The sequence below is a fragment of the Lonchura striata genome, chromosome 4, assembly GCF_046129695.1.
Source record: "Lonchura striata isolate bLonStr1 chromosome 4, bLonStr1.mat, whole genome shotgun sequence".
Taxonomy (NCBI): domain Eukaryota; kingdom Metazoa; phylum Chordata; class Aves; order Passeriformes; family Estrildidae; genus Lonchura; species Lonchura striata.
This window is the reverse complement of record NC_134606.1, coordinates 17,947,378-17,972,889: the sequence shown is the minus strand read 5'-3', so window position 1 is coordinate 17,972,889 and position 25,512 is coordinate 17,947,378. Positions and strand designations below refer to the sequence as shown.

General features: G+C 41.3%; 1 protein-coding gene across 2 annotated transcripts in view; it reads left to right on the top strand.

The window, feature by feature from the left end:
* The window catches only part of PPARGC1A (PPARG coactivator 1 alpha), a 362,006-nt gene that overhangs the window by 178,104 nt on the left and 158,390 nt on the right, over positions 1-25,512 (top strand). Inside the window, exon 1 of one of the 2 annotated variants that reach the window (XM_021554416.2) lies at positions 14,095-14,290. The exons of the other annotated variant lie outside the window; for it this stretch is intronic. Coding sequence (XP_021410091.2) covers positions 14,210-14,290 — 81 coding nt within the window. The 5' untranslated portion in view covers positions 14,095-14,209. Of the gene's footprint in view, positions 1-14,094; positions 14,291-25,512 lie in introns of those variants that run through there. 2 annotated transcript variants of the gene reach the window in all.

The window sequence follows — 25,512 nt, the reverse complement described above, 5'->3', positions numbered from 1 at the left end:
GTTGGTTTCCTAAAGCATGAAATAAATTAAGATAGAAGAAAAAGAGTAATTTATGTAGTAAGTATAACCTCATTATAGATTTGGAATAGTTTGCACATGGTCACAAGGAGTTTCTGTTTACTGTTCACCTTAGTTTCAACTAACCATTAATTTTTAACTTCCTTCACTGAAGGTAAAGTGTGATATTTTTCAGCTTAGTAGTTTGCATCTTAAGCAGTAATAATGTGCTTTTAGTGCACTTCAAACCAGGGATGAGTGAAACTCGAGGTGCAGAGTCACAAATAGCCCTATTTAGGTAGTAGCATTTGCTCTAATGAGAGCTATATATCCAGTCCTGCGTAAATATTGTTTGGTAGGCGTACAAGGAAAACGTTATTTGCAAGTAAATGAGAACAAAAGGAGAGTCCCTGAATTGTCAGTCTCGGGAGAAAGTCATTCTGTGTGGGCAGCATCCTTCCCCAGGCTGGTGCTGCTGCAGTTCGTCCCAGGCACTCGAGCAGCCCCAGAACATAAATCCCCCTGTTCCTGCTGCCCTCCAGCTGGTCCCTGCCGCTGACACCAACCAGATGCCAGCGGTCAGTTCCCTCCTGCTGCTGGGCGCAGTCACCGCTGCTGCGCAGCTGGGGAAGCTGCTCGGGCCGGCGCTGCCCCGGTGCCCCGGCTGCGGCAGCCGCTGGGCGCATGGCATGGAGCTGCTGCGCTGGGGCTGCTGCGCTGGGGCTGCTGCACTGGGGCTGCTGCGCTGGGGCTGTGCTGGGGCTGCTGTGCTGGGGCTGCTGCGCTGGGGCTACTGTGCTGCACATGGCTGTGCTGGGGCTGCTGCGCTGGGGCTGTTGTGCTGGGGCTGCTGCGCTGTGCACGGCTGCACTGGGGCTGCTGCACTGGGGCTGCTGCGCTGCACATGGCTGTGCTGGGGCTGCTGCACTGGGGCTGCTGCGCTGGGGCTGCTGCGCTGCACATGGCTGTGCTGGGGCTGCTGCGCTGGGGCTGCTGTGCTGGGGCCGCTGCGCTGGGGCTGCTGCGCTGTGCATGGCTGCGCTGGGGCTGCTGCGCTGGGGCTGTTGTGCTGGGGCTGCTGCACTGGGGCTGCTGCGCTGGGGCTGTTGTGCTGGGGCTGCTGCGCTGCACATGGCTGTGCTGGGGCTGCTGCACTGGGGCTGCTGCGCCGGGGCTGCTGCGCTCGGGCACCCTGCCTGCGCCTGCTGCCGAAACGCCAGCACCTGCCAGGCGCTTCAGTAACAAAACATCCGTTCTTCTACTCAGTTCTTAGTGAGCCATTCCACTGCTGGGGTGTCTCTTCGGCACCTTGGTGTTTCTGAATGTGCTTTATGTGGTTTATGATAGAAACTGGGAACGGACAGTAGCTTACCAAGAAGGCTGGATCAGTTCAGTGAATCCCAAAACCAGCACACTTTGTGGGTTTTTCTTTGTAGGTTTTTATTCCCCAGTATGCCACCTGAGGGTTCTTTAGAGTCCCTTAGATGCTGAGGGATAACTTTATGATAGTCACATAATTATTATAATCCTAGTTATTTATCAGGTGATGAATGAATAATTCCAGGGATTTTCTGAGGGCCAAATACTTACTTTCAAAGGATTTATAAAAATCTAGTAGTTGAACTAGATGCTGCTATCCCATCCTTTCTCTGCCCCGTTGCTGTAGTTGTGCCTTTTTATCTTCTCCTTATAGTTGCAGTGGACATAGTATAATCTAACTGCAGCAACTACAAAAAGCAACTACAAGCTATGTCTGAAATGATGACACCACTGAATTATTCTCTGCAGTGATAGGAATTCATAAGTAATCTCTGCTAAAAGGTGTTCTATTTAAACAGACAGGGTAGATTGGGAGGAGATGGCAGGAAAGCATGCAGGCAAAACAAATAAATTGATGTTTTCTAGAAAGTAGATCAAAACTACCTTCATTTTTGTTAGTTTTCTTCTTTTACCCGTTTTCTTTTGAGAAGTTTTGGGGGAAGATGGAGTAGGGAGGGTATGTGTCTATAAGGATAAAGAGAGATGAGGAGGCTGAAAGGGACATAGAAGTAAAAGAAAGCGTAAAGAAAATGGACTTTAGGGAATGGTTGAGTGGGTTAGTGGTCAGTGGTAAGAGGTGTTTGCAGTAAGGCCATAGGAAGTGGCTGGTTATGTCTGATACTGTCATTGTGCCAAAAGCCCAGGTACAGCTGACATGCTTTTCCTGGAGCAGGATCAGAAAGTGCTGCCCAACTCAATGAGGCCACTTTGCTGTCAGTGTGCACATGTGTTTGTGCTGTCAGCTGTATGCCTGCTGCCTTTGCAAGAAAAGGTACCAAAAAAAGAGGGCAAAAGGAACAGGCCTAGAAGGTAAGGTCAAGTTGACTTCACTCAGACAAAACCGAGTATTTCAAATAAAGAAAGAAATGAGAGGAGCAGATAAAAGTGAGGAATTTATTAGCATCCCCTGTTTTTTTTTTCTGGAAGTGTTTGCTTGCTCAGATTCACATAGATGAAGGAGAACAAGGAAGATGATGTTGTACTGATGCCTTAAGGAGATTAAAGTCATGGGTTTGAGGGCTGCTGGAACATGTGGAGTAAACAATCTGGGTCCTCTTTCTTCCATCTGAAATGCAGCTGCCTTGTGCTGTGTGAAGAGGGAGCTATGAAAAGGTTTCATCCTCTCTTCTCCCTCTGCACTCTGCATGCATTCTTCAAGTTGGACTGGTGATAAAACATACTTAATCTTTTCACCTTTGCCAACCTGCTTACCTGGCTTACCATCTAGATTCACCAGTGCTGCATTTTCTGTGGCAACAAAAAATGAAGAAGCTTTACTTAAGACACTGCTACCCCATATTTGAGATGTGCTTACCTTCACACACTTGTTCTGATGGATTCCCAGCATTCCTGTAGCCACACAGGGTGATAAGCATCTCCAGAAGATTATTGATCTTATGAGCCTTACAAGCATATTAGAAAGAGCTTATATATATAAGCATATATATTTCATGTATATATAAGCGCAATATTGCTTTATAAAATATCCAGGCACAGTCCTGAAAAAAGTTTCAGAATTTCAGCATAAGGGGTTCCTATCCATAAGAGCCTTTACAGAACAAAACTCTGTGTGAGGCAAAAGATCTGAGCCACTCCTGATGCCTAAAGTAGAAGACAGTTTGTTTTAGTGACATCCACTTGCAAGGTGAAAGAGAAGACCTGATGGTGAATAGAGAAAGACAGGGTGGCAAGCACCTTAGGGGGTTACCTCTAGCTGTAAACAGCATATCTAATTTAGGTAAACGAAGAAATCAAAACAGTCTCATTCAAATCCATTTTGTCTTCAGAATTTTTATCCTTTGTCATTTGGCATAATCCTGGTAACTTTCTTGACAGAAAGATTGTTAGTCCATCCTTCTATCATTAAAACTGTAATTTTAAAATTTGTCTTTTATAATAGTTCTTAATAGTACTGCAGTATAAGGTTGGGGCTTACTAAAGATAGAAGACTTGACACATTCATATTGAGCCAAGGAAACTTTATGTGATTAAGATGAATACTACTGTTATGGCCACTTGTTTTTACATGTCTTGCCGTGAAAGGGGAGTCAAAGGAACCACAGCAGCCAGTCAAAGTTCTTGTACTGTTAGCTGGGTTTCCCAATAACCCTTTGGCGGAAAAGGGACAAGTTAGGATTCCTTTTTCATTTGTTTTTTGGACCATTTGCATCCTCAAATAAGTAAAAAAGGAGTAATTTTCAATCACAGCCAAATTCCTGACAGAGCCTGACACTTCCACAATAGTCATCACACTGAGGGCTGGTGTCACAGGGAGATGTACTGGCAGTACTTGCACGGAGGCCTACTTTGGAAAGAGAAGCAGGAAAATTTCATTCCAGTTCTTCTCTAAAGAGGACATGAGAGGAAAATGACAATGAATTTGATTTTTGTTCTCTATCCTTTTTGCAGAGTGAGGGTGTCTCCTATAGCCATACACAAAGGCTGCAGGAACTTAGACCTGTCACTAGGAGACCTGCCTCAAGATTTGATGCAATCTAGGATTTGGAAGTTTTCTACTATTTTCCTTTTGACTTTTCTGTATGTTGTTAGTGTTACTGATCTTCTATTATAAAAAATAGAGCAGGCTGTTTGTTGCTCAGGTGTTTGTGATGGTGTGTGGGAAAGTAATCTGAAGACACTTGGAAGTTCTCCACCACATCAGCATTGATCACGTGGAGGAACTGAAGATTATTAGTTTGCTGGACTGTGTATTTTATTATAATGCTTAAATAAAAGCAGCATATTAAGTGAGAGAGAAGAATAGATTGTGTGAAAGACAAATCTCTGCCTTGAGCATGGCACAGAAGTTGATGCCCTTTTATAAATGGGAAATGAAAAACAGCTTACTGAGCTTCTCAAATTTCCTAAGCAGAAAGCAGTTGTGTTGGAGTCAAACACCTTCCTTAGTTACTATTAACTTTTATCTTGAAGAGTAATTTTCAAAGAATTTAAGAGGAGTTTTATGTTCAGCCACCTACTTGGGGAAAAGGAGAAAATAGCCAATTCCCATGAAGGTTTATGATCTCCAGAGAGATGTAGCAGGAAATGGTCAACCTACTCCAGAGAATGAAACAGAATAGGTGGATCAAAATAAAGCTGGAATACATGGCTAGTGATGATAAACTGGTATTTGCCTCCAGGAAAATAAAACTTACAGACTGAAGACCATTTTTTTTTAAAACTCCCAGCCATTTTCTTCATGGATCCCATGGCAGTTGCAGGGTGGTTGAGGAGGGGTTGTCCTCCTTTGGAAGGGTTGAGTTTGTGTGTTGTCCTTGGAGTGTCAGCCTAGTGGGCTTCCACTGAGCAGCACCAAGCACACCAACCTATGCTGCTCTTCACCAGTCAATAAATATTTACCTATTAAATCTGAGCAGCATGCTTGTTAGGTTTGCAAGAGGGAACAGGGACTTCATAAGAAGGGTTTAGAGAACTGTATGTGGGGTTTTGTTTATTTAGATGGGGGTGTGGGGGTTTGTAATTAATTGCTTGCCATAGCATTTTCAGCTTGTTTTCTCTCTTTTTGGTACTTGTATCACCTAAAAGTATGTCATGGGGAAAAAAGCCCAGGAGGGTTTTTCTGTACTTTCTTACTTTCAGCCAAGTGGATCCTTGCACTCAGGTCTTCTCTCAGGTTTTCTAATTTGTACAAAATCAATCATAAAAACTAGAAATTATAGAATCCTGTTATTCCTTCTAGTGAATGATTGTTCTTTTCTCATAGACACCATTCTTCTTGTAGATTAGTTTTATATGACTCTCTTGATAAGAACAAGAATATTCAAGAGGATATTGTCCCTGATACATCATTTTAAAGATGACCATATAGATGGTAAGAGCAAAGTTAGTGTCATGCATTTGTCTTTCAAAGGTCCTAGTATCAACACTCTTAGCTTAAACCCAGAAGTGGGTCTGTGTATAATGCATTTAGTTGCCTATAATGCATTTAGAAATAATTTTGTGCTGTTTTTGAAAGGGGTATGGTTCAGGTGGACATCTCAGGTCCCTCACTACATCTGCTGATGGCCCCTGAAATCTGTGGCTGCTGCAGGGCATGGACTGCACCAGAGAAACTTCTTTTAGCACATGTTATTTAGTAATGTAGTATCTTATACAAAGGCCAGTTATTCAAGCTGTAAATGGAAGAGCTGAATTGCCCCATAAATTTGAGGCTTATTGATGTGAGTTGCTTCTAATATTTCTATAGGGAAAAATACACTTATTGATCACTTGGGCACTGCCTTACTTCTGACATTAATTTAGTTGTAGATTAGGTTGGAATGTATTACTTTCATAAAGATCCTGAGTGTCTGGAGTCATGCAGTGAAACTGAAGCACAAATACCAGCAGACTGTATGGCTCATGACACTGCCTGAAATAGCAAGCAGCACCAGTGAGCTGGCATGCTTTCAGTTCAGCTTCCACTGAGAAGGCTTATTACAATAACAAACAACAGGTAGGGCTTGAACAAAATAGGTCTCTTATTCGAGCTGCTCAGGGATCATCTGCAAAAGTCTCCCTGTAGGTGCTTTAGGAGGAATAAGGAGGCTTCAGCAAAGGATTTGGGCAGGATATGTCCAGCACTGGAATAGTTTCACAAGGGATTAACAGAGCAAGTGTGTGAAGCCAGCTATTACCCAGTAATCTTGGGGGGTTGACTGGATGCCAGGTGCCTACCAAGCTCCTCCATCCCTGCCCCTCCTCACTGGACTGGGAAGAGGAAATATAACTCTCTTCCTCTCAGAGTCACAGGGAGATGGGGTATGGTCAGGGAGATGGGTGATTGTAGTCAGTTCATCACACTTCAGATCTGCTGCTTCCTCCTTTTCTTGCTCTTCCCCTGCTCCAGCATGGGGTCCCTCCCATGGAAAACAGTCTTCCATGACCTTCTTCAAGTTCACACTAACTGCTCCAGTGTGGGTTCCTTCCACAGGGTGCAATCCTTCAGGAACAGGCTGCTCCTGCATGGATCACCAAGGGGTAAAATGTCCTTCCAGAAAACTTGCTCCAGTGTGAACTCTACTGTTCACAGGTCCTGCCAGGAGCCTGCTCCATCCTCCATCCTGGGCTTTTCACAGGATCACAGACTCTTTACATCCCCATACTCTGGCATGGGGTCCTCCATGGGCTGCAGCTGGATCTCTGCTCCACTGTGGAATTCCATGGGCTGCAGGGGCACATCCTTTCTCACTGTGGTCTGGACCATGGGCTGCAGGAGAATTTCTGCTCAGGTACCTCCCTGCCCTTCTTCTTCACTCACTTGGGTGTCTGCAGGGCTGTTCTTCCCATAGGCTCTTCTGGCTGTTGTTGTGATGCCTTTCAAAATCTAGAAAGAAAACAAGATACTTTTGACATAATATTAATATAGGAAGTAATGTAAAAGAAGGCCTTTAATTAGAGGCTTCCAAGTGCAAATATGGCAAAATACACACGTGATAGAGGACTTCTACAGTTGTATGAGTTTAACAAATTAGCATATTTGACAGTAGTGTCTAATTAGAACAGTTATTCCCCCGTTTTGGTTCTGCCCCATTCAGAGGCATTTCCCCATAGTTTCTAGCCTCATATTTATTAAGCCTTGGATACAAGGTAAAAGAAAATAAGATGTCCTTGGCTAAAGAGGCAAGACTAGATAATATTTCAGAAATGTAGCATAATATGTGTTATAAGGTTTGCTTATTCTTCTGGAATGTAGGGGAAAAGGGGTAGGAAAACTATTGGGAGTTACATCCATGTTTTAGAAATCTACAAAGCTATAAATATATGAAAAATATATTAAAAGCTTAGGCATCAGTTGCACAGGAGTGTTTGGCCCCTTCTTAACCATGTTATCCGAAAGGTGGTACCACCATTGCTGATGGGCTTGGCTTTGGCCTGCAGCAGGTCTGTCCTGGGGCCAGCTGGCATTAGCTGTCAGACATGGGGGAAGTTTCTGTCTGCTTTTCACAGCAGCCACACCTGTTTCCTTTACACTACCAAATCCTTGCCATGCAAACCCTGTGCAGTGGGAAGTATTAGCATTGTCCAGAAATTCTTTCAGTGGCAGAGGAGATCTCCTGAGGAAGGTCAGGAAAGGGCAGAGTGAAATTAAGGCCATTTTGCTGCATTAGCTGTAATCTGTGGCTGTGCTAGGATGGCAGGAATGGGGAGTTGAATGCTCCTGCATTTGGTCAGCCTCTCCTAAATCTTGATGACAAATCTGCTTTGCTAGAGTTCTATGAGAAATGCTGATAAGCACTCTCAATGCAGCAATATGTGCCAGAATCCTCTTTTGTATTCTCTCTACTGGTTCTGTTTTACTGAGAAATGAGGCAGCATCTTTGGCTTGATCCATCTGCCCAGGCAAGGCAAGGCAGATCTCCCAAAGCCCACTGCAGCATGATTGATGGCCCATGCTCATGTTCCCCTCAGATGATGAAGGGTTCCTCTCTTCACACATTGAAAACATTGCCTTCTGCTCCCTGGAGTGGGAGAGTTGATCACATTAGCTCTGCTGTTACAGAGTCCTTCAAGTCTTACCAGAGCAGTATCATGAGTTTGAAGGCAATTGTGTGGACTTGTTCAGCTTCTTTTGGCCATTCCTGAGATTTTGGGACCTGTCTTGCTTGCACTTTGGAAAGATTTAAGCGGCAGATAATGAACAGGTGTTTAGGTGAGAAGGATACGGAGGCGAAAGATCAATTTCTGATGTTTACCTTTCGGTCTCTTTGCACTGAGGATTATAAATTCTATAAAGCTGTCAAACCTGAGAGCACCCTGAGCAGACATCCCCAGTATAGCCTACATCAAGAACAATAGCGGCCTACCCAGGTAAAGCAGCAGGATCCAGTGCTGATCTGTAAGGCCATGGGAATTGCAGCACCTCTTCAGCCCTCGAGTACACCTACAGTAGATGGAGCTTGGGCCAGCACCAGCTGTTTTCAGCCAAGGACGGACAGGTGTTGGGTGATCATCAGGGTGATCAGACGTCATCCTGCATTGCTCCTGGTGTGAACCTCCAGCTTTCCAGGCTGGCATATATTGTGAAGAACATACCTTTGTTAGTGGTATCTGTGTTTGAATTGCTTGGTATTACAGTTGCACTAACACTTGTGGAAAGTTGATACATTCTTTCCCTCAGGCACTACTTTCAGTATTGAGTTCCACTCTCTAATTAGATATTTCTGAGAAAAGTTTGATTTTGTTTATTTGACTCTGCCACTTTTAGCTTTTGTTGTATGCCCTTGTCTTCTTTTGATAATCAGAAAGAATGGACCCTCTCCTTTTACCATTCCCTTCTCTAGAAAATTTTATAATGTTGGGTGTTAATAATTTTTCTTCCTGAAACTGAAAAGAAGAAAACAACCTTTTCTTTTCTGACAATTTTCATAGGAGGGATTTTCCATGTTCTATTTTCATTGACCTTCTTTGACCTACTTCTGCAAAGTGGAGTAAGGAGTATGTAGTAATATAGTCTTCAGCAGGAGTCTGGAAGACATATACAAGTGTATTTCCATTATATGTAATACCCGATTTTTTTCTGCATGCATTAAAAGAAAAAGGTAATGCATTCATTTATGGCAGGTCATGATGTGGTGTGTGACACGGGGCTTTTGTAAACAGGGACCTGTTAGAAGCAGAAATATGTACCTTGATGAAGCGATACCCTGCGTTGAGGGCCACAGCTGCTAAAAAACTTCGAGTGTGAACCCAAGACTTAAGTTTTCTTTTTTACTATCCTGACTGTACAGCAGGGTTTCCACTGGGTGCCTGGCCTAGGATGCTATAGCTGCTGGGGTCCAGAGACTGCTGCAGAAGTTGGGATCCAGAAACACAAAGACAAAATACTTATAAAATCATTAAACTGTTCAGGACTATATTATTGTATTGACATCAGAAATCAGGTATTGAAATCAGAGTCAGAGCATAGTGCAGACATATTACAATCAGAAAGCCACTGTCTTTGTGACTCAAGCCTAGCAAGTGAAGGGAATTCAGGATGAAGAGGAACATGTTCGACTCAATATTTCATTTTCAACTTGTGTCAAAACAATTTAGTTGTTCTCTTCCTGCTCCTTCTTTATGTCCCCCTTTTCCTCAGTGGTGCTGTTTAAGGACAGAGTTTCCAGCCTTATCCCTGAATTGCCTTCTTTGGGGTTTCAAATAAGAGGCTGGATAATGCTTTAGCATAGAGGTTTTTATAGTTTAATTTATTTTGTTGGTAAAGAATATTCATCACTTATTTAATCCAGAAGGTATCTATTGATTCCTTTCTCCTCATCTGGTATTTTCTGACATTTTATAACACTTGGTATTGATTTATATGGAATCAGTAGTCCGAATGTCCCAAGGAGTGCTTTATTCACTTGTCATTTGCTGTTTTTCTTAACTAATAAATTTAACAGCCATGTACATCCAGTCTGTTAAGATCTCATGGCTCTGCTTTCAGAAGGATGACAGTCTGACACTAACAAATAAGTAATTCTTTCAGGCAGGAACTTGAAAGTTGCAAGATAGGCAAGACAGAGAAAGAAGCTTCTCCTTGAGTGGTTAGCAGACAAAGCAAGCTCCTCTACTCGAAGGACACTTAGGTTAAGGTAGGGGAAATACAGCTCTTTGTCAGCCTGTGGAATGCCACTCAGTGTGGTGCTCAAATGGCAACTTTATTTTTAGCTTGTCAACAGGTAATCAATTTAGGCAGCACATGCAGCAATACATAGGAGAACAGGTATGTCTGAGCTGTGCTGATCTGCCACACCTCATCCTGCCAGGTGCTGTAGTTCTGCAGCTGCAGCAGCGTGCAAGGGCTCCATCAGGAGGGAGTTGCCTTCAGCAACTGGCACCCAAAACCTCTGCTGCAGGTAATAGTCTAATCTATACTTCCAGAAGTGATCAGGGGATTTCATGAGCCCAGGTTTCCCTGAAGAGGAATGAATCAGGTCTCTTTTTTCACTGGTACTTAGTAAGCTAAGTTTTAAGTTTGGGAATCCCAGGGATCCTGTAGAAAGTTCACTAGTTCACTGCATCATCCTCTGATGAGAAATCTCAGAAATGAGGGTATTGCGAGGCTGCAATGGGTACGCATGGCAGGAAAAGAAAACTAGCAAGAACTTAATGCATACCAGGTAGTAGATTTCAGGGTTTAATTTGTGTGGAACTGGTGACAGAGATCAGAGTACAGTGTTTCGTTAGGGAAAAGGAAATGGAAGGTGGGCATATCTAGGACTGTAAGGAAACCGTAACACTTTGAAAGAAATCTGTTGAAATGCTGTGAACCCATTCTGTGCTGCATCTGAGATGACCTCTCCATAGCTTTTGAAGGAGATGGCAAAAATCACGTATGTTTGTCCTTGCATCCCTCCAAGAACAGTATCAGTTAGTATACTGGTATCCAGCATGATGCTGCATCTCCTAAGAGCAGAGTTCAGTTCTCCACTAAAGACCCATTGTAGCACTGATATCACCAGAAGGCACCCAAATCCTTTCTTGCTTCACTCCTGATTATACCACTGGAGATCTCCAGGTAACCTTGATGTGGTGGAGATGTATCCTGACTATATCCAACATAGGCTGTGCTACTGTGCTGGGCTGGCTAGGCAGGGAAGGGCTGTGTGAGTGTGAGAAGCCAGTCCTTGCCCAGAAGCAGCACCCATTTCAAAGCTCAAGTGTTTTGAAAAAACAGGATATGCTTGGGTATCAGTTCAGTATTGAAAAACACCTTCATGTTTTTCTCACATTTGTTTCTTCATGCTGCTGCCACTTGTATAGTAATATCACAGTGATAAATTGGGGATATCTGAAAAAAAATATTAGCCTGTTGTTAAGAGTCAAATCCAATCCTCAGGATGGATTTCTGAAGCATCCCTATTACCTTGTTCTGATAAATCCGTTCTCACTGTTTCTTACTATTGGAGATAGAATTGCAGCAAAAGCCTTTTAGACTCAAAGCTGTAATATCCAGAGATGTTTTGTTTAGTGTAAAATCAAGTACGTTGTATGAACTTCAAGTAAAGGTACATTTGAGCTGAGTACTGGATTATGGAGAATGATGTATGGAGCGTCTTTAACTGTGTGGAGTTAGATTTGATTCCTAGCAAATAAGTGACAGATTCATACGCAGGGGAAAATTGAAGTTCTCATCTATATATTGTTTTTATTATGTTTTCTTTGCTTCAGGCTCTAACATATCAAAAACACTGTGGGTGAAAAAGGTAGTTTGATTTCCATCAATAAACGTCTTCATGTTCTTGCAGCTCATGCACAATTTTGGCTATTACATGGTAGTAAAAAAGACAAGGGAAAATCACGAAATAATTCATTGCAGTCCAGAGAGCTTAGATTAGGAGTATTGCTAATATTTACAATTATCACCAAGCCTTTTCTGTGCACTATCCATCTTAGATTTAGAATTATGCTTCTGGCCCAGTATGAGTATGTTGGTATGTTGGTTTGCATCTGTCTGTGCCATATGCAGAGTAAAACAAGAATTCCTCCTGCTTTGTTTTTAAATTTTTTATTGTACTCCTCCAAAATCAGACCAGCTGTTGTCTAGATGCTGCCTTTCAGAAATGCCAGCACTCTTAAAAATCTCAAGGATTTGTTATCTGTGTTGTTGTATTTTGTTATCACCTGGGAGGAAGGTTTTGGCATTGGCAGTACTGTGGGCCTTTGTCTCCCTGCTAATTTAGATCAAGCACTCTTTTGCTGCTGAACAGTGGGTGAGTAGTGTAAGGCACAGGGTTCCACCAGGGCCAGGTCAGTGGCTTTGCGTTATCTTTGCCTGGAGTCTCTGTTTTATTAGGTAAAATTAATGTTTTTTTACCCAGGCAGCAGATTTATAATAATTTATGAGCAAAAAGTCCCTTTGCATCTCTTTTGTTGCCAGCCTGATGTCTGTGTCTGTGCAAGCATCTGGCTCCTTCTGGTGTTTGTACTGCTTTACCTTGTGCTGCTGGGTCTAAAAATAAATATCCATACGTGTAATAGGAGCTGGTGTCCATGCACACTTCCGGTACGTAACACAATCCCAAAAGTCACACTGAATGCAGCAGAAACCCACACTGCCCAAGCTTCTCTGATTGTTTAACTAACAGGAGAAAGGAGAGGAAAAAGAAAACAGCAGAGAAATTCAGAGCTACAGGAAGAAGGCTCAGGGACGTTGCCACAGTGTGGAGCAGCATACACTAAGTACTGTTTGACACGCTTAGTTTTATGACAACGACATAGTAAAGCTGTGGAAGACCCCAAATTTTTAACAAATGGTATATGTGAAGCCTGAGAAAAATAGAAATGTTTTCCATTAGCCTAGAAAGAAATGTTTAAAGGGAGGGGCTATTATTTGTATTTCAGCAGCCCTGTGCAAAGGTCTGGCTCAGCCCCGGGAGGATGGCTGGGATCTGCAAATGAAAATCCCCAGGAGAAAATATGAATCTAAAAATTAATCCCTTTTTTTAATCTTCTTAGTAAATAAACAATGTGAATGACAGATAGACAACACTTTAAAAAGAAAGTCTCATCCTAATAGTCATAAACTTTCTGAATTTTAAAGTTATCACAGTGTGTTTTTTTCTACAGGAGAGAGTTGTTTCAGCTAAAAGCATAATTAAAAATTAATATTTGATTTTGTTCCGAAGCAGTTTGTTTCTTGTCACTGACTGAAACCTTGATTTCCACATGCAGTGAGCTCAATGTTTTCAGCTAATCTGTGATAAATGCTATAATGAAGTAGCAGGAAAGGCTCTGGGATTTTTTTTTTTTTTAATCTTTTTTTTTTTTTTTTTTTTTTTTTTTTTTTTAGTTTGGTAAAAAATCCTAGAGGATATTTTAAGGAGCTGATGGGGAGACTAAGCTGTCTCTTGATGAAAGATGGTGGTGCTTGGTGAAGGAGTGATAAAGAACATCATAAGGAGAGCCTGGCTGTGTTCAGAGTATGTGGCAGATATCTCAGTGTGATGCGCAGAGAGCAAGTGCAAGCAGTTTTTTTAAAATAGCTTACATTGGGACAAATTCTTTTCTGGTTTGGGGTTGAAATACTTGTGTCCTGCTGAACCCATTTCTGCATTGCTGAACCTGCGCTCTGAAAGAGCTCAGCAGCCAGTATGGTAATGAGACCATTTCTATCAAAATGGCCTGTATTATTATTCATGTTTATTGGCTGCAGAGCAGTTCAGGAAGCACTTTTCAAACAGATACACTGAAATATTTTCTTTTCAACAGACCCAGCAGCTATTTGTATTTCCTTTGCTTGATTCCACACCCCCAGTGCAGTCTTAATTATAGTGACACCAAATGAGACAATTATTGCAATATGTGAAAAAGACACTTTTGGGAAAGGCTTTGGACAATATTAGCAGTTCTACTATACTTTACATCTAATTAGGGCTGTTCCACAATGTCACCAACCCTCTGTCATTAGCCTGCGAACTCCCTGGCTGCAGCGATGCATTTGCTGGACCAGCGGGAGCGTGTCAGACCGTGGTCACACTCCCCCAGATCTTTGCACGTGTGGATCCTTCGTGTCGACCCTTTCACTCCCCTCCCATTCCCTCTCCCGCCTTGCTTCCCCCCACCCGTGGTGTGACATTTTCTTCATGACAGTCTGTCACCGAACTGCACTTGCTGCTGCCTCGGTAAAGGCTTACAAAGAGAGTGTAACAGCCAGTGGCCAATCGAGTTTGTGCAAGCTTCATCAGCTATGGATGAAACATCCACGAGAGAGAATAAGGACTTAGAAGAAAACTGGATAAAAGGGCTGCGGCGGGAAGCTAGCTGGCAGGTTAGTGATACAAAGATGTGTGCTTGCAAGCGGATTAAATCTCAGCACTAAAAATCTCTGAACTTTTTAACGTAAGCGTAGGTGAAACGTGTATGTTTGTTTGTAACAATGCCTGAAAGCATATTCCTATGAGAGCAGTTATCATTATCTTCTTATTTTCTTAGAAATAATAGTTGTAAGATTGCAAAGCTATGTATTCCAAATTGTAGGGCAAGTAAATAGTTTTATAAATCTGCTGACATTACTAAATGCACACTTGCTTAATAAAGATCCTTGCAATAACAAGCTGCAGGTGCCTACTGTAATATCAAAGTAAATATGTGCCTTGTGTCTGTATATATGCAAGTTTAGTCCATTTAAAAATAATAATAGACCACCTGTCACCCAGTTACTTAATTCTGTCATAGAAACTGTAACAATGGATTTCTTTCCGCTTCTTTTAATGAGGCAACATCTTTAAATGCATAATGCTTGTTTTCTTTATCATGCTGGACTCACAATAGATGTGTATGCAATTCAATCCAAAAGCAGGCATTTTTCATTAGAGTATGTAGAGCAATAGGGTTTACATTATGCAGTGCCTTTCTGGAGTTTGCAGAATTAGATACTGTTTCAGACCTGCTAAGTCCCACTGAGTGGTTGTGATTGCTCTTCACATTACATCCTAAGCATCGTCTGTGCTCTTTTTTCTGCTCTATTGCATTTTAATTAGTCAGTCAACAATATTCAAGAGTTCTGTAACTGAAAGATTTTTTCCCTTCCTGCTTCTTACAAGGAGTTTTAAAATATTTTTTGTTGTTGTTGATACTTATTATTGTATTTTGGTTATGCCATCATACCAAATTCAGAAAAAGTGGTGATTTGAGCTTTTCTTATCAGGTGAAGCTGTGCAAGAATCTCAGCTTGGTAAGAGTTACTGCAGCAGTCTAAATGCTACAAAGTGTGCTCCCTTCCAGAAGAAAAGCTAATATAGTTTTGTCCCCTTCCTGTAACTTTGTTCTAGAGAAGGAAATACAAATGTCTTTTCAGAGGAGATTATACTCTATGCAGTACTGCTTGTGGCTTGTGTCATGGTGCTTTTCTGATTATCTCTCTGCATCACTGGCAAAATGAAGTATAAAATCAGGATATTGTGAATATCAAAGCCAAATGTGATCCCTTTTCACTACAAAGCTGGGAAAGCAGGTGTGTAGGTAAAGGAGGGGAGAGGGTCACAGTGTGGGCATGGCATGGCAGACCGCCACTGCCCCAAAGGATTGGGCTCCACAAGTGGGTGAGGGAGTGGAAGTCCTGGAGGTGATGAGGGGAAAGCAGGAAAAGATCTGGCGTGTTGGAGGTACCTGCAGCTAGCCTATGTATGCCTCTAAATGATCTGGAAATCTGTCCTGCTTCCCTGGTTTGTGCTGTTTCTGCTGGGTCAGATGAGTGAAGAGTAAGTAGAGAAAATATGGAAGCAGTTTTCCTCTGGTACCTGGCTACAAACCAAGCATGCCATGGTGAGACTTAATTTCCAGTCAGGTGGTTCTTCCTCCTTTTTGGGTCAGGGAATGTTGCATCAGTAAACGGTAGTGGTGGCAGCACAGTGAGGGGAGGAGTCATGTGCTATAGGTGCCATACCTACAGCTGTGAGATGGACACAGGTAGAGCCTTATCTCTTAGGAGACAGTGTACCCTGCTACCCCTGCATGGGTGCTTAAATGTCCCTCTCCCTCCCAGGCAGAAATGCTGACTTGATAAGCTTCCCTTCAGCAGGAGCACAGGGATGGCAGCTGTAGTAGATGTTTTGCTCAGGGACTGCAACTCTGTTTCACCTGAGTGAGGTGTTCAGATAGGCCCCTGAGAAAGGGTTATCCAGTTCTCGCTCTGATTGTAACTCATCCCATACTTCTTCATGCTATAAACTCTTCAGAAGTCCCAGGGAGGGCAGAGCATCAGTCTTGAAAGGAGCTGATTTTAGAGTGAGCACTGCAGAGCCAGAGCTTCTCTTCAGTCCTATCTGCTGGGGAGCTCCAAGGTGATGGCGTACATCCTTTCTTCTTAAATGGGCCAATTTTTTTTAGCACTAGGGTCTTATATCCATATTTAGTCTCCTAAATAAGTGTCCTGGTTTTCTGAATTGCTGAGTATCCTGGGAAGCCAACAGACATTTCAGTTTTCTTGGGTTTCATGTGAGACATATGCTTCAGAATGTGTGGTGGTGGGTACCTGTGGTACGTCCTGGGGTCAGAGGCAGGCTGTGGTGTCACATGGGAAAGGCCATGGAGTGGCCAGTGTGCCAGTCTCCCTCTGGGAGTGAGAGACATGGCAATTCTCACTTTGCACTTTGAAAAATCAGGCTTCTTATTTAGCAGGCTAAATATAGGTTAAGCAGCCAAGCTTGAGCATCCTGCTTTAAAAATTCTGGTGATAGTCGTCATCTATCATACCTTTCAGGCAGCACACTCGTCATGCTGTGTGAGGTTTGTGCAGTAGCTCCATGCACATGAATAAACATCAGCTTACTAGTAAAAGAAGGAAGAAGCTTACAGTTTTTATTTCAAGGGATATACAGTTTGGAAATAGATCACATTCTCTCTCCAAAATGAGTGAATAGTCTCTTAAGTAAAAAAAAAAAAAAAAAAAAAAAGTATTGCTATAATAATAGTTCTGTTTTTAAAACTGAACTTCAAATTTTTGTCTTCTGTTGTTCTCATCATCTTAGACTTTGCTGTAGTGGTTTATATCTATTTTTTATTTTTGCATGGAGAAAGGTGGGCTTTCTTGTTCCTCTTAGCAGACCTTCAGAACAGCTTTTCAACACCTCCTATAACCCCTTTTCCTGATGTTTCCTTGGGAACAGCTTCTGACATCTGACAGATCTATAGCTGTCACAAAGCTAGCAGAGTTTTACCATAGACCAGGCACATATTTGGGTGACTGTAACTGTGCTGATAGACTAAAGGTTAAGAAATCTATAAGGGTCTGGATGTCAATATTTAAAGAAAAAAGTCCTGCATATTTATAGAAAAAAATGGATTTTCCTTCGCACTTACTTATTCAGGGAATGTTGTGCTCTCTGAGATGACAGTCAACTCCAGCTGGTTTAAAAGTGAATTTTTCTTCTGCAACTGAGAGCAAACAGTAATCCAAATGTCCTGAGAAAGGAACAGTGCACCGATCCCAGCAACTTGTCAGAGCCATGAATCCTTCTGCTGACATACTGAGATCTCTAAAGCCACAATTTTCTTCCTAATTGATGTCTCAATCAGAGTATGGCCTCTGTCTCAAGCTTACATTAGGCTTTGTCCTTGATGTGCTGAGTTACTGTATAGCCTAAAATATGCTGTCTGTATTGCAGAGGGAGGGCTATACAGAGCAAGAAAGATTTAAGTCATTCCAGAATAATTTGGGATCTTTCATCAAGATAGGCATGCAGTTGATGGAAAACAGGCTTTTTTTCAGAGCCTTCAGCGGTTTGATGATCATTTCCTATGGAATAATAAAAGCAGACATCTCTTGCCATTTTCATTTAATTTTTAGTTCTCATAAACATTTGTGGAGGGCAGGAGTAATTTGTCTGAAATGAGAGCTTATCAGGCTTTCAGAAGGCTAGGAACACAGTAACATATGGTATAAAGTGTAAGAGACACAATAAGCTCTCTTTTCCTTTCCATTATGATGCATAAAGTTAATATTAATTGGAAAAGAACACTGGATAATCACTGTATATTTATGTGGATTATATGTGCAGGTGTACATCTGTTCATCTGCATGGGTATGTGCATGTAGAGTGTTCACATCTCCAAGATAACGGCAGTGCTGAAGAGGGAATGATTTGGAAAGGGAGATTTAGAAATCACTCTCTGAGGTGATATATAAAATTTTCATGTTACTTCCTGTTCTATCTAGAGTAGCCTTTCTTAAACCTTGTAAAATCTCCAGTTCCTAATTCAATAGTTTCATAAGTATTTGCTCTCTCGGATTTATTGAAACAATGCAAAATGCTAAGCCATCAAAATTTTTGGGTTTTGTTTCTTCCTTGTTTCATGAGGACATAAATGCCATTCTGTGATGATAGAAACACAAGCAAAAGAAACTGCAGATTCTTTTTTTGTAATTTTTATTTTTACTGATCACAGTAGTGCTGATGGCATTATTGTTCTGTGTTGGTGGTGGCCAAAGCAGCTCTATTTAGCACCAGGTGATTCTAGCATGGAATATAATCTGCTACTTGTATGATTTCACAAGTCTTCCCGGTGTTCCTCCATGATACTGGATGTGGAAGTACTGGAAAATCAATCTTGTTTGCTCAAAGATGACAAGATTTGGGTGTAATACATCCAATAGTACCATTGTACTATGTTTGCTGTGAACACAAAATGCCTTCAAATACTGAAGTTGATTAAACTTTTTTGTGTATGTTTTTGGGGTTTTTTTGTTGTTGTTTTATTTTGTTTGGGTTCTTTTGGGTTTGCACAAATGAGGAATGGACACGGTTCATTTATCTTAGACCAATAACTTCTGAAACTTTAGTTTTTATTGTTCTACTGAATATTGAGTTTTCAAGACAATCATTGTAAAAATATCTACTGTTGGATTAAGTGTGTGTATTTTATTGCCCATTGTGATACTTAAGGTCCATGGCTGCAGGCTCCATGGTCCAGGGATGGGTGGGCTGGATGGACTTCCAACCCCTCCATCCATACAGGTTACCATGGCAAAGGATATGATGGAAGCTTCACAGCATGATTGGCAACAGAGCAGAAGCATATAAGCTGGAAGTTCTATATCAGTTCTGCCTACAGTTGCTGTTTTGACTGTTGTTTTATTTGGTTTCATATATGTAATATATATTGATCATGCTTCCAAGGGTGATACCGACAAGGGGAACTGTTATCTAGGAGTATTTGTGAGAAAATCAGTCTTACATCTAAGATAGAGGCTGTTAGTGATTGGAAGTGCAGTCTTGGGGTCGTTAGACTCTGGTGCTGTTATTTGACTGACAGTGATGTTACATGGGCAACCTCTGACTTCCCTCAGGCCACATTAGTGTGCCACGAGGGGCTGGCCTTTGGCAGCAGTGGATAGGCTGATCCCACTCCAGCCTGCTGGCAGTGATTCATCTGTTTCGGTTGATAGGCCTTCTTCCATGAGGACAAAATAATTTGCCTTACTTTCATCACACCAGAGGAAGTTCTCTTTCCTTGATGCTCCTCATCAAGTGGAGCAGAAGGGGAATATTTCCTCATGAGGCAAGACGGTGTCAGCCCTTCTAAAAGCTGGGATCAGGCTTATAGACATAAGAAAAGAGACATAGATGCACCAGGGTAGTATGAGGTGTCTTTTTGATAATAAAATACCTAATTAGTGTAAAGAGAGATAGGACTGACATGTGACATTGTATGGACTGTAGGTTTAGAAATCAAACGCCTTTAGACTAAACCAAGGGAGAGGTTCTACCAATCTCGGCTATTTAATCCCCTGGGAAATGCGCTGTGCATGCTGTGCTTAGCTTGCCATTGCTCAGTACTTTAAGCCTGTTCATAACCATTCACAGCACTTAAGATCTAAAGATACACTCATCCTTTGATAGGACAAGGTCAATTATTCTCAATTTACTGCCAGTACCAAGGCGTTTATGCAGTTTTATTTATAAACTCAGTTAATGTTTTTCTAACATTAAAGACATTTGATAGTAAAAAAGAACATTTCATTTGAAGATTACTTGTTCTGTGACATATTTATATTAAAAATGTGTATGTGTGTATTCCTGTAAATGATATGAACTCTATCTTTTGGTTTTGCCAGGACACTACTCTAGCTTATTTTAAACATGCTAATAGAAGGCTGTGCTATCCTGAGGTATGAATGTGAAGTGTTCTGATGGGCAGACATCTGGGTCTGAGAATAACATTAGTTAAACTGCCAGCTTTTTTTCACTGGGTTTGTTCTTAGAATCATTCAGGCTTTTTGTTTTTCCCCTGCACTATTAGGATGAGTATCCAGAGCCACCTTTTAGACTTTCGTCTTCTAATACCAGTGTTGTTTCAGAAAAATCTGTACATAGGTGACTCTGTTCCTGCAAAGCCTTGGGAGGCAGGAATAAATCCATCCCTGTGTAATGAACCACTTAAGCATGTGCGTAAGAAAAGCCCATATTAACTTTTTGGCTTGATAGAAATACAGGATGGAACGGAACGGAACGGAACGGAACAGAACAGAACAGAACAGAACAGAATAGAATAGAATAGAATAGAATAGAATAGAATAGAATAGAATAGAATAGAATAGAATAGGAGACTCAGTTGGAATGGACCTACAAGGTCCACTTAGTCAAGCTGTGTGACCAGTTCAGGGCTGACCAAAAGTCAGAGCTTGCTACCAAGGGCATTGTCCAAGTGTCTCCCAAATGCTGACGGGCCTGGGGCATTAACCATCTCTCTAGGAAAGCTATTCCAGTGTTTGACCACCCTCTTTACTTCTTAATGTCCAGTCAAAATGTCCCCTGGCACAGCTTTGAACCAATCCCTCAGGTTCTGGACTGGATCTCAGTGAATCTTCACCTGATTCTTCACCGCCCCTCTTCAGGAAGCTCTAAAGAGTGATGAGCTACTGGTTTGCTGAGAGAAACATGGGGGCTTTCTGGCTCATGCTGTGCTGGAAGTTTTGTTCTGTACCTACTCAGATCTTCTAAAAATTTTTATTCCTGGCAAGGGGTTTTTTGACAACTGACAAAAAAAATCAAGTAATATTTTTGACTGTGCTATACGAATAGCACATTCTCTGTTTATTATTCTCACAAAATCTGTAAGGAAACATCTGTATTAAAGAAGTATTTCTCAGGCATACAAACCATATTTATTTTCATTTTACATATAAACCATATTTAATTTCTATGAATTATATTTTAATTCATAAGAAAGCACTAGTTGCCATCATGTACTCACTTCTCTGGTGTTATCATAGTTTAAATGTTCCCTGAAGGCTTTGCACTGTGGCTGGTCTGCTTTCTGTCAGACTCAGGGCAATTATATGCCAGCTCTGGAGGCAGATAGTTGGCGCCTTAGAAGAAACTTTCACCTCCCTCTTCCCAGGTTATCCCAGGCAGAGTTTAACCTGTTTACATTTCTTTGCTAATTTAGTCTTTTACTTGCATAGAAAATTACTGCCAGGCATGCCTGAAAGAGTTGAATAAATTATCTTCAAAGGGAAATAAAACATTTTTGGTTGTGTGACTGGTCTTTAAAATATGTTCCAGTGTAATTCAGATGGGGATGTGTAGCCAACGTGCTGTTCAGAGTTCATAAAACTTCTGGAATTTGTGCATGTTCTTACAAAAAATTACTGGTATGTTTCTTTCCCCCTAAATACTTCTGACTGATGAATCATACACCTCTCTCAATCCTATCTCCCACAACAGTGTGGCATGGAATTCCGCACTCATCTTGCTGTGTCTCTTAGCTCATAATTTTTGTTTTGCTGGGGGATTTTCACAAGCTGAGCTGGGAAGGAAGGCAGTTGGTCAGCAAGTTACCATTGGCATCTGCTCCTCCTTCCAGCAGATCCTGGCACACTGCTGTCATCTGACACCCAGCTCAGGGCTGGGGCTCTGGGAAGGCAGTGCCCCTGCCAGGACTCAGCCACCACCCAGGGCATAATCCCTCTAGATGCCTCCATTTCATTCTTCTTTCTCCCCACCCACTTATTGCCAGGTAGTAGAAAATGGTAAGCTTGGCTTTTCTGATTCTGAGAAGAATTCTCTCTTCTAATATTAGTGGATTTAGGACCACTCATTGTTTGACACCATAAGTTACATGACTAACCTTGGTCTGCACAGTCGTTCTACACGAGCTGCTGCAGACTTCCTTGATCACTTTAATTGGAGGACAGGAGGTCTTCAACATTTTAAATAGCTGACAGAAGTATGTGTTCTCAACCCCTTCCCTCTAGCTAAACCTGTGATGTGTCAAATCCGTCTCCAGGACACAGACAGTGCTGTACTTTTGAACTTTTACCATATTATCCGCTCAGCTTTGCCCTAAGCTGGTTTTCTGGAAAATGAGATGGATTTTGCTTCTTGGCAAAAATAACTATAGAGAACTGGAAAATCCAAATGAGCTGATACATCTTTTGTTAGAGCTACTTTATTACTGAGCAATTTCTTTTTTTTTATTTATTTATTTTTTAATTTCACAGTATAGATGCAGTTGTATATTTTCTCTATCTGGTTTTTATCATAAAGTCATCAAATAGTACATCTTTTTATACCTAATGTAGAATTAATGTCATAGTAACATAATGTAAGAGGTAAAACTTTGTATTATACATTTTGGTTTTTTCTAGGAAATAGAAAGTATTTTGGAAATAAATTTTTCAACTAATAACATGAATTATAGGACCTGATAAATGTGAGATTAATAGCTAAGAAAACAGTCATTTCAGATGGATAATTTAGATTTTTATCATTTATTAATCATAAAAAGTAAACCTGCTGTATAACTAATTTTAGTTTTATCAAGAAGATGAATTGTTACAGCTAATGAATGTATAGATATTCTATGCCAAAGGCACTCGTAGGGATGTGTTAATCATTTAACTGTGTCATGGCATATGCTTTGTCTTCATAAAGCAATTAAAACATATAACTTTCTCCACTGAAATGCATGTTGGTCTTCAGTGCCTACAGCAAATTAGGACAGCATTTGTCTTAAAATATGCTTCAGAATTGCAGATACAGAAATTTAATGGGGTAGTGTCTCCAGGTAGGGACACTTGCCAGGCAGCCTGCACCACCACCATGTGAAGGAGGTGCTGCCTGCAGCGTTTCGGGGAGCTGATACATACAGGCTGAGTGGAGGGCTTGTGGATGGTCTCATCCTAATCAGCTGGGTGTACTTCCCTGCTTAGGTGGAAATGTGGGCATAAACATGTGAAAATCTCTTTTCCATTTAAAATCTTTGGGATGGGGCCTATCTGCTACTTTAAAATCATGTAAGAAATTACCTCACTGGGACTTACTCTTGGCAAGGGTTTAGAGATGCTGCTGTAATACAAATAACAGTGCTGATTGCTGCTGGCCATTTTCCTGAGGTGGCATATGCAGTTGAACCAAAGCTAGGGGTTAGAGGGTAATAGTTGCACTCTGGGTTATTTTTAGTCCATCCTACAAGAGACTGAGACATTTTTAAAATGGATTTTTATATTTAAGGAAATTACAGCTTTCTGGAAAAACTTCCAAGCTGTGACAAAAACTGGGAGACAAGAGTGTGTTTAAATTTGGGGACTGGATTTCTATATTCTGGTCATTCAATGCTGTTTGCTGCATCTCCTTTCTTCCTTCTGGTGAGGTGAATGAAAGAAAAGTGTGAATGTGTTTAGGTTTTAGTCACAGCATTGTTGTAATGTCAGAGCAAATACAGATAAGAGATAGACAGAAAGCCAGCAGTGGATAAATCAAAAGACAACAGGCACTCAGATATTCAGCTCTAGCTAATCCAGCTCTAAACCATTTTGTTTGGCTGGTTAACGACCTGTATGTTGCTGTACCACCTATACTGCATTAGTTTATTTATATCTTTAATACATTATTGGTAGGCGACATTATGGGTAAAGCACTGTTGCTAAAAGAGAAGGGAAAATTATAGTTATTGCTATAATAAACAGCTTGAGAATATCTTTTTAAGAAGATTGCAGTGATACGAAAGGAAATAGCATGAGATTGCACCATCAATTATTTAGAACAATGTCATTATATTCATTTTTTACCCTATTTCTTTTCTCAGAGGCAAAGTTCAGTCTCTACAGCATCAGGTTTCTGGAGGCATGAAATGCCTGCCTGGGTCAAAAGTCCATAGCTTTCTGATGATCCAGGTCGTGAGACTAAGTGGGAGTGTGTCCTTGAATGGATGAGGCAGAGGTTCTCCAGAGGTGGAGATGTGGGGGTGCCTGAGCGCTCCCAGCATCGCTCTTGTGCATCTCACCCAGCTGTATCTCTGCTGGACAGGAGAGGTGCCAGTGGCCTTAGCTTTTCTGGGACTTGGAGGAAAATAGTAATTTTAGGCCATCTTGCCCTAGTTTTAGCAGGCTTCTGGGAATAAGAAAGGGAAAATGGATCTTTGTAAAGACTTAAAGAATGTTACTGAGAGGGAGGGGATGAAATTGGGTCCTTATGGAGCACTGAACCTGGTTTATAAATGGAGTGAGGAAATGTAAGTCATTGTGCACTTCTAAATTTGGGACTTTTGTATGGATATTACTTAACTGAAGACAGAAATCTTTCCTGAAGAAGAAAATGCAATTGTGCCAGACAGGTAGGGATGTTCAGCTTTCATTAGAAGTGAAAGTAAAGGCAATAAACAAAAGAATAAAAATGCTTTCTTTTTTCCTTATTTCCCCCTTCCTTTTAATTCTGTCCACAAGTAAGAGCTACTTCAGAAAATAAACTAAGGAGGTGCTACTAAGCATGCAGGTTGAGAACATCACACCTCTTGCTTATATTGATGTTTGAAAACAATGCTATGAACAATCCACTCAGCAATAGTTTTCTCAGTGCAAGTAAAATTTTCAGTGGCACAAACCTCGTAAAAATAAATGATATTTTATATAAATGCTGAGTGAATACAGAGAAGCTGTGAATACAGTTAGGATAGCTGCCACTGCTTAAAGGTCAGTAAAGCATAGCATTAAACAGCACATTTTGTGTTCCCAGACACGTAACCCATGATAAATTTTATGCAGTACATTTCTGAAATACCTATGGACATATTTTTGTCAATAATTCACAATCCTTTAAAAGCTTTTTTTGCCTTTTGACAATCAATAGCAGGACATAGTGTCTGTAAAAGCTCCTGGTACTGGACTTCCACGGTCAGTTTAATTGGAGGACAGATGATGCTGAACTGCTACAGCAGTTGATATGTCCCCAAGCCCTTCCTTCCATCTAAACTTATGACATGCAAGCCCAGTCGGCAGGATATGTGCAGGACCTTTAGCCAAGTGCCCTGACCATTTTCTCCAGGGGAGGTTTCTATTACTTGTTGTCTCCCTTTGCAAGGTGATAGGTTTCTAAAGCAAGCGTAGGAGGACTCAGAATGCATATTAGTATGAGGTATTTAGTGGGAAATGTCATCTCTACAACACGATTTTTTCCTGCTTCTGTTTGCTAGTGTAAAGTCAGCAGAAGTAAATTAGCTGGCAGATTTCAATGGAGAATGTTACCTGTGTCCTCTGCCAGATAGCATGTA